This window comes from Alosa pseudoharengus, unplaced genomic scaffold, assembly GCF_046254945.1.
Source record: "Alosa pseudoharengus isolate Yale_2024_CS ecotype anadromous, Long Island Sound unplaced genomic scaffold, YU_APseudo_1.1 YU_APseudo_1.1_scf_3, whole genome shotgun sequence".
NCBI classification, from domain to species: domain Eukaryota; kingdom Metazoa; phylum Chordata; class Actinopteri; order Clupeiformes; family Clupeidae; genus Alosa; species Alosa pseudoharengus.
Window position 1 is genome coordinate 27275099 of NW_027468718.1, and position 12026 is coordinate 27287124.

The 12026-nt window shown below is 40.6% G+C and overlaps 1 protein-coding gene across 1 annotated transcript in view; it reads right to left on the reverse strand.

The window, feature by feature from the left end:
- abca12 (ATP-binding cassette, sub-family A (ABC1), member 12) overlaps positions 1 to 11328 on the reverse strand; it is a 65278-nt gene extending 53950 nt beyond the window's left edge. Inside the window, exons 1-16 of the mRNA XM_076262811.1 lie at positions 11135 to 11328; positions 10224 to 10301; positions 9800 to 9893; positions 6212 to 6389; positions 5415 to 5545; positions 5126 to 5199; positions 4441 to 4617; positions 3979 to 4172; positions 3662 to 3780; positions 2730 to 2833; positions 2386 to 2529; positions 1700 to 1863; positions 1457 to 1587; positions 1122 to 1252; positions 825 to 995; positions 470 to 678 (exon numbers count right to left, since the gene is read on the reverse strand). Of these exons, the coding sequence (XP_076118926.1) occupies positions 470 to 678; positions 825 to 995; positions 1122 to 1252; positions 1457 to 1587; positions 1700 to 1863; positions 2386 to 2529; positions 2730 to 2833; positions 3662 to 3780; positions 3979 to 4172; positions 4441 to 4617; positions 5126 to 5199; positions 5415 to 5545; positions 6212 to 6389; positions 9800 to 9893; positions 10224 to 10289 (2087 nt within the window). The 5' untranslated portion in view covers positions 10290 to 10301; positions 11135 to 11328. The remainder of the gene's footprint in view (positions 1 to 469; positions 679 to 824; positions 996 to 1121; positions 1253 to 1456; positions 1588 to 1699; positions 1864 to 2385; positions 2530 to 2729; positions 2834 to 3661; positions 3781 to 3978; positions 4173 to 4440; positions 4618 to 5125; positions 5200 to 5414; positions 5546 to 6211; positions 6390 to 9799; positions 9894 to 10223; positions 10302 to 11134) is intronic.
- Between the last annotated feature and the right edge of the window lie 698 nt (positions 11329 to 12026).

The following is a 12026-nucleotide window of genomic DNA, read 5'->3' on the forward strand; positions in this document are numbered from 1 at the left end:
CACCTAGCCTGTTTTTTCTAAACGACTTTTCAAACCTCTCACTGACACTCTTTCAGAGGAACCTGCTTCTGGCTGCCTTACAGCAGCTAAGAAACTGTTAGTTAGTCGCTGGAACCCCTTTTGTTATTTTTTATTGTTGTTGTTAACATATTCTATGTCTTTTATTTTTGTCTTGGGCAACAATATGTACTTTTATACAATTGTATATTGGTTGCATCCTGATATACATTTATGTATACATAATCCTTTATCAAACATCCTTTTTTAATGTTTACCACAGGGCTTCTATGCCTTTGTACATTATGTAAATGACCTATGCATTATTACAACAAATAGCATAATTATACAAATTTCTAAAATTCAAGATATTTCTGAAAATGAAATGAAAGAGCGTAAAATGTGTTCACATTTTCAGATTTTCCCAGGTTTCATGATTGTTGTTTTGCTTCAACTGTCAACAACAGTTTACCTTTGTATCAGGACCTCTTGCCAGTTGACAGTGACGTTGGTGGGAATCAAACTGTCAAGGAAGTCTTGATCCAGCTCACTGAGAAAGTGCTCAAACAACTCCCCATACTGTGAGGCGGTCAGTGACAGGCTGTGCCACTCCGCAAGGATCATGCTAGCACTGACATTGTACTTTTCACTACCCTCAACCACGCCGACCAGTTGGTTCACCTGAATGGTGAGGGGAAAGAAACTAAACTTAGCACTTCCATTGTATACATAATATGCCACTGACAATGTCATTCTTGTAAATGTTATATAAGCTGTGTTATCTGCATAAGGTGTGTATCTTTTCTTGGTATTTCTGAGAACAATACCTTCTGTATGACAGGATACAAGGGTGCCATCAGGACTTTTTCTAAGTAGGAGCCATTTCCAGGACAAAGGAGTGTCTCCCAGAGCTCAGAATCCAAAGAGCTTAAAGAGAAGAGCCAAGACCACTGAGCAGCAAGATTGCTACACTCCACAGGCCCCTCAGCCAGTACAGCCTTCTCACAGAACAAAAAGGACAAGAGTCACATGCAGCCTAATAGCCACGATTACAAATATATGCCCGTTACTGAAGGCTACCTTGAATATGAACATGAATCCAAAACATTCCATTGTTTACCCACCTGCATTACGCTTTTCACGGCAGAGTCCATGATGCTGGTGGCCCAGATGTCTGCCTCAGACTGGTTCTGCATTAAGGCCTGAAGAGTTGCCTGTATATTCTGGGCATCTTTCATCACAAGGCTCATCAGTTCTACAGAACACAAAACATACAGCTGTGCTATAAACAACATTTGAAGATTCATAAACAAAAATGAATAACAATTTATGACAGCATAGAAGGCTAATCATTTGTTTTTCATTTTGAAAACTCACAGATATAAAAACAAAAGAAATAGAGAAATGGATATATGGGGTGGATAAAAGGAAAATCTGTTTTAATGACAAAGAAAAGCACCTTGCTGTGTCATCATTGCTTGTGTAACAAGCTGCATGGAAGTGTGTCCTCCCATGAGGATGGAATGGACAGTTTCCCAACCAGGAAGTCCCTGCAGTAGGTCGAGTACTACAGAGCCAATACTGACAAACCTGGAGAGACAGACATACATGGGGTAGGGGAGTGAGATTTTTTTCAACATGCCTGAATGTGTTCTAAATGTCTAAAAGCCAGAAGAGGACAAGAGCCTGGGTTGTGACATACAGCTCCTCCTGAACATTCTGGGGCTGCCCAAGACTGCTGCGCTGTGAACGGCCATCTGAGGATTCTAGGCCAGGAGTCAGGAAGCCGTTGAACAGGCCATTCAAAAACTGTTTGGCGAACTCTACATCAGTGGGAGCAGAGTTATCGCTCCAAGCGAGGAGCACCTGCGGAGGAGACGTGTTAAGAATTTAAAATACTGCTTCTCCATTCTGTAGTAAGAAACACAATGTTTTAAGACCGACTACACTTTCCTCACAGGATACAATTCATGAAGGTTATCACTAACATCGATCACACCTTGCTACGCTGCATGCTCAACAGACACACAGGAGGTGCAAACAATCGAAGATGAGCGTATTCTTATGTGCTTCTTTACGCACAAAGCCCAAACCAATGGGGAGATAGCAGCAGGGAGTTTCCCACACGTTAAATAGCACAGGTGATTAGAGCTCCCCTGTGTGCCAGCCAGGTGCACATGACTTTTACGCAACATGTCACCAAGCAGCAGGTGAAGTGCAGTAACCCTGTCTCCATAGTGCGGTAGCCCTGTTTCCATAGTGACTCTGCATTTGTTGTTCAGTCTTTTGTTTTTTGTGGTTGCTTTGCCACATTAATACCCACGTGCCACGTGAGGACACCAGCGATTCATATCTATTGCTATGGCTCTCTCTTTTAAGTGTTTTTACCTGTTCCGCCACCTTTTCTGGACTTATCCAGTCAAAGACTCTGTCCACCTGCCCGTCGGTGCATGCCTGCTCTATCCAGCTCGGAGCACTGCTGTTGCCACAGACATAACCCCTGAAAGATGCCCTGTCCAGCAGCGCAGCCGCCTGCAACAGAAGAGTCAGTCAGAACTGAACGGACACAGCATTTTCATACATTATCCCAGTGGCAGACAAGACTATTTGCATGCAACAAGGGGGAAATTATTTAAATAAATAAAGTCTAAATCCAATAATATAATATATATATTTGCATACAGTTAATAGAGACACGATGACAGAGGCAAAATGACAAAAGACATATTCACCTTACTAAGTGGGACTGAAACTTGCTCAACAAGTTGGTTGAACTCTGGTGACACTAAGGACATGTTGAATGGCATCATGATGTCTCGGAGCGAGACATAAACATCTAAATTGGATAAAGGGCACAGCTGATCAGACAAAATATCAAGAAAACAAAATCCATGGTGATAAATGATCTGGTTAATGATTGCATTTACACCAAAATTTATCAAATATTTCAGAGGTAATGGAAAAGGATTGAATCTAGCTTTTAGGTGATGGTAACAGCTTTGTATCTCTCACCATAGATTGTAGACAGTTAGAATATGACATTTATATCTTCCAATAAAGTAATCACAGTATTCAACCTCCAATTATATTCTGTTCCCATCTGGGGTATTTATTTGACAACGGCTTTGTACACAACCACAACCGTGTGAGCTCTGGTCACCTTGGGCTTCAGTGCACCATGGAAACGGGGAGTGGTAAACAGTGTGGTGCTGACTCCCAGACCGTCTGCGCCCTGAACCAGTTTTGTCTCGGGGCTCATATAACAAATCAGAGCATGAAATGCCCAACATACAGCCACTAGCCCAGATTTCGTTTGTACTAAAAGAATGGCCGCTGCGTAACATTACACCGCTCATTGTGCTCGGAGTGGGACTTCCTTGGTCTATCACCCCTTGAGACCAGGCTCCACACAGAGATGGCCTATTGTGTGTGGAGGGGGCAGAATGAGCAATGTGCTAGTGCACTGAGGTGAATGCACCTACGAACTAATATGTCACTGCACTAACTGTAGCCATAATTAGAGGTCCTATTAAATTTGATAATTAGATACTTATCTATATCTTACAGATCTACAGTATATTTATAGGGGCACTAGGTGTGTGTGTGTGTGTGTGTGTGTGTGCCTGCGTGTGTGTGTGCATGTGTGCTGTTATGGTGAGCGCACCTTTGCCGCTCCATGTGCTCATGTATTTAAGGAGGGACATGCCTCCATCAATTACTGGATTCACCATGGCAACAGACAGGTTGGCCTCAGGGAAGTGGCTCTGGATGGAGGTGAGAGTACTGTGAACAGAGGTCACATATAAAACAGCTATTAGCACAATGCCAGCCCCCACCCTTCAAAATGACATAACTGAAGACATGTCCACCTCATCACACATTCTTTCTCTATCATACAAACCTCTCCTTAACTCATTTGTTCTCTTCATCCCTCCCTCCCTCCCTCCATCAGTTATATAAAGCCCTGTCTCTGTGATTCACCTTTTCAGATATTCCAATCTTTTGGCACTGGCAGCTAGTTTTTCTTCATCAGTGGGCAGCAGGAACAGGTTGGGGAGGTCCAACAACAGTTCCCACAGAGAGTCCTGCTTCTGGAGGTTTTCAAACACGGCCACGGCCACACCCACAGTGTTGAGCACTTCGGCTGGGTTGTCCATGATCAGCTGGGTCAAAACCTGCACACCCGCAGAAAGCATTTAGTCCTCATACCACACCCCACTCACATCAAGTGCAGCACGTTTGAAAAAAGTGCAAGTCATGTTTGTCACATACTTATCTGATTTGAAAGATAAGAATGTGATAAGATTATATGATTTGCTTCATATTTATTTACATACGAATTACTGTTTTTGCTTTAGATTTTAGAGTTACATTTTTTTGTTATTATTATGATTTCCATATCAAATTCCTCAGAAATAGAAATGCAAGGGAATGTGGTCTTACCTTGTTTAGAATGATCAAGGAGACCTCAAGAAATGTGTCGTTGGTCTTGCAAAATGTCATCAGGCCAAGAACAAGAGGGTTGTTCTCCTCAACCAACGGATCAATGGTGCCGAGAGAGAGCTTGCAGAATGACTGTTTGAGTTGATCCACGGACTGTAACATGGTGTGCAGGGCCGCCTGAGGGAAAAACACATTTCCATCTGGGATTGTCTCTTGTTCATTACTGAGACTGAGCGATTGGTAAAACACATTTCCATCTGGGATTGTCTCTTGTTCCACAATGTTACAGTTCCCTGGCTCAGAACATTTCCAATTATATGGTATGGTTGCAATCCTATTCACATATTTAGATTTTGAAACACTGTGAAGCTCAGAATTATACAATTATTTATTGTCTTATATACTCACACTGTGTTCATAGACTGAATTAATTATATTGTGTTATATTGTGTATTGTTATATTGAATTATATTGTGTTTTTATATATATATAGATAGCCACTAATTATTTATATATATATAGATAGCCACTAATTAGCAGAAATTAAATGAAAATTAATCATAAGGAATAGTGGGTTAGTAACACATTATTCATCACTTCTTATCTCGTGTAAAGTGCAAGACTCTCTAATTGAACTATGAGAACTAAGAGACTATAGGTTTTGAAGTGTCTCTGTGTGACTTACCTTATCAAGGAACATGGTGTTGTTGAGTGCAGCCATGAGCGAGGTCTTTGAAGGTGTCTCTTTTTGGCTGGAATCTAACACAAATATACATATACATATAATTATAAATTACATACAAATCAGGACCTACAAGTAAACTTATTTGTAGAAGAATTTGTAGTAACAGGTTTTTATACACTCTCTTAAAAGACACACACACACACACACACACACACACACACACCAATACCTAACATTACTGAAATAGGTTTTGTGGTATACTGGTTAGTGCTTGTGTTAATTAACATACTCAGCAGCATGTCCCACAGCTCCATAATGTCAGTTTGGTTGTCTAGGTCCTGGGGGGAGCGAGCGTTTCGGACCAAGCCCCCAGGCTTGAGATGAGCTATGATAGGGGGCTGGGCATGTAGCAGGCCCATGCTGGAACAAGAGCACAACACTGCCTTTAACAAACATTAAGCACACGACTTCTCACTAACTTCATGAAACACCTATGGATAAGAAATTTTGCAATTGGTTACATAACACTGATACTTATACAAAAAAGAAATGTACAAAAGAATGAAAAAAGTGGTAAACGGTCAAATCCATTCTTTCATTATTTTTCACATGTTTTGTTTCTGATCAGTCCTCTGGTGATTTATAAAAACATAAGGTACATGATATATGTATTTGAGATTATTAGATGTTTGTTGAATGGAAGAGGTTAACACGAGACAAGATTAAGTCACTACATTCCTTCAATTGTGAAAGCTCACTAAGGCAAAGGTGACAATTCTTGTTGCTTTGGTTCTTCCAGTTCTCCAAAGCAACATAACCACCTTCTTATAATGGAGCAAGTCATAGGTGTGCCAAATTCAATGCCTGTAATGTTTTGTCCACAATCATCAGCATCACATGCCCATTACTAAGTGAGGTCATTACAGTGTACAAATACTGTACAAACGGTAGACTACATCACGTTTTTTCCACTAAACATCAAAGCACAATACACTTACCGGAAGCAAACACTTCCCACTAACATAATGGTACTGTGCTAAAGGCAAAGAATTTGAACCCTAAAACTGATTTTGAAAACTAGGTTACCCATCAAAATCTTCTTCATCCCTTGTGTCCCGGGCCACTCTGTGTCCATGGCGGGAAAGGTAGAAATGGCGGCCCACCAGGCGAGAGCGGTTGGAGCAGGAGGTGTCGGTGTTGCACATGAGGGTCTGAAGGAAGGGGAAGAACCCCGCACTGGGGAGGTTCCTTGGAGCAACATAGCCTAGACGATCACAGATCAAGAGTCAATACCCAATGACAGAATCTCGCACTATGAAGTGCATACAGTCACTTAAGGTCTATAAACTACATGGCAACATTTTAACTATTCAAGTTGATCAACCAACATTTTTTCATCTTTAAACTCTTTTTAGCTGTGAGTCCTTGACATTTAGGGTCAGTTGGAACGTTTTCAAAGAGTGCTGTGAAATGTTTCACGGAGTGTTAAAGGATTTTGACAGACATTCTGAAAACATTTTAGGCCTTGTGGCATTATCATATTGCTCTATACAGTAGTTACATTTATTTAGCTAAAAGATAGAAACTCTCCACAATAAGTAGTGACAACGAAACTCCCTCCTTTTCAGACTTTGTTTCATGACAAAGTTTGAGTATATTCTTTCATAACAAGAACACACACAACAATCTACAACCTTTCTCTAAAGTCTACGATTCCTTCTAAGGCAGTGTTTGCCTGTCAAACACGATTTCCCACACTTGCATCATATATAGAAAAGTGAAGAACAGATATGGCTTCACAGACTACCCTGCCCTATCAAAATGTCATTCATCAAGTCACAATTTCCAAACGCACACACAGATGACAAACAGTCCAAAACCAAATACATAAAGAATTTAGCAATGTCCATATAGGACAAAAAGACCAATAGGTAACACCCTTCTGTGAATGAAGTCAAATATACCCTACGCTTTGGTTGAATTCTCATGTGGCACATTTCTTTGAATATTAGTGCCCTATTCTAGTTTCACATTGCAACCACCTTGAATGAGGCGTTATTTGCAGCTAGCCAAATGCTGTGTTGCTCATTATCCCTTAACACAAGCAAAATTTGACATTTGAGAATTATGCTATCAAATATCATGTTTGTGTGTTGTGAAGACACTGGAACTGATCACATAAGAAAAAGAACAAAAAACTAAGATGTGAGGCTCAATTTATGAGGCACAGAAGATTTAAGCCCTGAATCTGATCTACCTTCCATGGGCATACCAGTATATGTTCTTTTCCTAGCTACAAACCTCATATTATAATTCGACAGACTTCATATTATAAGAATGCTTTATATAAGAATATAAAGTACACATAATTCACAAGAAATCTTGTCTTTCATCAACAGAACCCCAGTCTTAATGGCTAGCTAATGAATCACATACCCAAGAGATATTATCACGAGTCACTGTCTCAGATGCTCTCATTACAGTAACACTGGGATATATATGTTGATTTCACAAACATCACATGCTTAGTATGACTAACCACTTTTTCCAGCTCATATCATGGGACTAACAAGGAGAGACATGCTCTTCAAGCCTCTTGCAGCCTAAACCAATAGAGCTGCACAGTCCCGCCCACAGCCGATGCCGGAAGTAAAAATTCAATGCAATTTCTCCATTAACAATTGCGGTATAAGCCATAAAAACTTAACTGCACGTGGTAGACTTAAAACCAGCTACGGCTGTATAAGCGATTGTATATAGACGCCAAGACTTCATGGGGCACTAACCTTGTTTTGAGATCATACAGTCTATGTTAATAAATAAATGCCTTTTATTCGCGATCTCTTGGATAAGTACTTCATTACCCCACAATCCTAAACAATCCCACAATCCCACAGTGATGCCTCTGATTAGACATTCTCTGTTAGTAGTTTGAAACCATAGCAAAGATAATGAATGCAAAGATAATGAATGCGTAGCAAGATGGGTCGTCCTAGTTCATGTCTGAGGGCAAAGTGGAGTTCAGTCAGAGACGGGCTCTGGTTCAGTTCCCGCCTGCACAGGGGCGTGTCACTGACGTATGACTTAACGTTTGAACGCCTCGGTTCCACGCCAGACAAGCCGGAGTACAAAATAAACTTGGCGTACACCTTCATTAATGTTGATTTTCTCCCGACTGGAGGGTCATACTATCACGACATTCTACTGAAATAGGGAGGAGGGTTTGGAGATCATGATACCGTGTCCGAAATGTGCATCCATTGCTCAGAAAAATATAAGGCTTTGACAAATTCTGGGAAATTCTTGGATTCTGCCATAGACCTCAATGTTAAAAAGAGAGCCCGATCACTGCATAAATGTGCGGGGGAGTGTACTGCTACCCTATTTGCATAAATTTCCAGGGACAGGAAATGGCCTCTCATGAAGTATTTTCGTAATCAACCATCTTTGACTGCACCATGTTGCTAACGTTAACCGCTTTCACACACACACACACGATATAAAATACACGATGATAAATATAAAATTCAATATCAAAACACTATTATTTACACGATTACTCCTGAAATAACTGCTATTAACTGCACATTCACTATATAAAAATCACTGTTTGGAGGAAAGGGTTCGCGTGCTGTCGCCAGTTGGAAATGGTTTAAATGGCAAAATAAATCGCGCCGATTTTGCCTATATTATTCAGTGAGGCGCGGTGGTTTATGGGACGAGTAGCTCCTTCGCTCGGAAATGAAAATATGTACACAGTCTTGTACCTTTGACTTTTTTTGGATTTTCTCTTCGTTTTTTCACTCGAAATGATATGTTGTATGCTTATGAGTTATGCCGTAGCTGGTTAGCCTAAGACATACTGTAAAACTCTTTAGATATGGATTTTTCCAAACGTCAATGGGACAAATGAATGGGAATCTTACATCCGGCACCTTGGCTGTGGGCGGGACTGTGCAGCTCTATACAGGACAAACATTGAAATGTTATGAAAAAATGTTTCAGTGTTTATCATCCTGATTAGCTTGCCTAACAATCCACGCCATTTGGTTCAATAGTAACAAACAAAAAGAGGGAACAGTTTGGCTCAGGTGTCCAGTAGTTGGCTCCCAAAGGCACTACAGGCCAGGAAACTGTTTTTGTTTTTGTTCGAACTATGCATTCCATACTTACGATAAGTCTTAATAACAGTATGAGAACCAATGGAAAGGAAAACTTTTCATTTAAGTATAAGTATATATACTCTTTTGATCCTGTGAGGGAAATTTGGTCTCTGCATTTATCCCAATCCGTGAATTAGTGAAACACACTCAGCACACAGTGAAGTAAAGCACACACTAATCCCGGAGCAGTGAGCTGCCTGCCTGCTACAACAGCGGCGCTCAGGGAGCAGCGAGGGGTTAGGTGCCTTGCTCAAGGGCACTTCAACCGTTCCCACTGGTTGTCGGGGCTCAAACCGGCAACCCTCCGGTTACAGGTCCGGAGGGCTAACCAGTGGGCCATGGCTGCCCCCATTTGTCATGACCTGAATGCAAAATAATATGAATATACATACAAATATAGCTATTTATATTTGGAATTGAATTGTCAGTAAATATTTGTATAATGATCTTATCTCATGATTCATTTGGTTAGCTTTTTGTGTTTCTGCAGCTTTTGACTTCCTCTACTCACATGTGTCTTTGATCTTCGGGGGAAACTGGGAGCGTGTGATGGCCAGAATGATGAAGATGACCAGTGGCCAAATAAGTAGAGCCAAAGACCATCCCTGAGTAACAAAACAGAGAGACGTTATTTACATAATGGTCAAAACGAATTAATGCTACTTTTTGTCATTTTAATATAAAAAGTTTAATTTATTAAGTAATAAGCTGTAGGCAAAATGCCTATATTCAACCCTCCATCTGACTGCTTCAAGTTCTATATATCTATATATATATAAACAATATTGCCATTGAAAATTCTTGACATTAATGCTGACTGGAATGAAGATGGGCCCAATGGCCCCTTTTCACAAGACACTTCAAATTATTCAAGGTGACTAGTTTCATTTCCCCATTGTGTTGACAGCTAAGATGTATGCAGTTCTTTTACTTACAGGTTGCCTAATGACACTCAGGCCATTTTTCCACAACAAAAGTCGCAACTGATGGAAAAATGCCATCAGTTATGGGGTCTGCAATAAATCAGAGAACAAGTGAATGAACAAAATGAAAAAAATGTATACATTAAGAATTGTATAACCCCACAATTATTGCATTAAGTCCTTAGGTCAAGCCCTAAACGTGAACACATCTCCCACATTTTAGACTCCCTAAATCCCTCATCTAAATGTATGCTACAGTGAGACAAAGTTAAACAATAGAGGTTCGAGGCACAAAGTAACGTACGCATAGACAGGTAGGTGTTGGTCTGACTTGTTCACTCTTGCTCACACCTTTCTGGGTTATCATTTGATCATTCATTAAAATACACAGTCTTAATAACTAACGTTGTCAATAACAACTGTAGGCCTACTACACTTTATGCCAGCATTCAGATTTCAATTCTGTAGGCCTACTTCTGGGCAATGCCACTTGCGCATCATGTTCTCTTGCCCCGTTCTATGACTGTTGCATAAGTCGTATATTGTCACTCACAACAGTCTCGAGCCACTTCGAATGCTGACAGTAAATTCAGAATTTAATTTCCACTACCAATGTAGGCTACCCATCTTTAAACAGTCCAACCGGAAACACCTGCGATGCGGAGACGCAGGAGAACAAACTTTCTAAAATCATTGCAGTTCAGTATGAGAATAGCCTACGCATTGTAAAGCAGGTTTGATCACAACACCGTTCGTTTTAGCCCTACCAGAGAAGCTTTGGGTAACCTATTAAAATATTGCAGTGTACACAAATTAGCCTAATTAAAGTGAAAAGAAAATAGACAAATAGCTAGGCAACTTACGCTCAGCTTAAAACATTATAAGACTTTAAAATCTGAACGAATTTCAAAACATTGCTTTACCTTGCCTTGAAAGTCTTAGTTGAGGTTATCGAAAGCAAAATACTAGGGACATTTTGCTAGGTGAATCCTAGCAAAAGCTACTCTCCATGGGATTCACTTGCTTAAAGAAAAGTAACTTGATAGAAAATGTTAAACGCTGAATCCTCTTGTAGGCTAGTGTATGGGTGTCCGATTCCACAGACGCTCACAGCACAACTAGCAACATCCAATACATGTCACCAGTATTGCACCTTCTTTCATACCTGTGGTAATGGGCGGATCTAGCTAAATAGACCAACTCCCTTTTTCCTCGAAAGAATGGCATAATGGAAATAGTAGCCTAACCTAACACAGAACAGAGACGGTGTTTTGAAATATTTACATTCATAGCCTAGTCATAATGTTTTATGTAGGCTAGTATGAAAACATCGTTGTAGCCTATGGAAGCTGTAGATTATTATTGTCACCTACTGCACTGGTTGTTGCCATGTTCATATTGCAAGACAATGTCTATGAACTGTGGATCTGAAATAACTTAAAGGGACACCAGGCAACGTTTTCGTGTTAATTACTCATCTTCGTAAGTCGGTATGGTTAAATGACTTATTACAGGGCGAATGAAGACTCTCTCGCCCGCCCCTACTGCCTGTAGGAAGAATATCCCGCTTGCAAGTTCAGTGTATCGTACCCGGCGACCGAAGCCGTTTCAGTTTCCATCCTGCATCCACAGCACAGAGGGAGGCTAACGAAACGCTAGCGATTGTTGCAAACGTGTGTATAATGGCAGAGCCGGCGAAGAAGCAGCGAAAACCCTTGAGGGGAATACGTCTAATGAAACTGTGAATTTTGAAGGAAACTCCCGAAACTATGATATATGTAGCATAAGGAGACTTGAATGAACACAAAAAGTGTG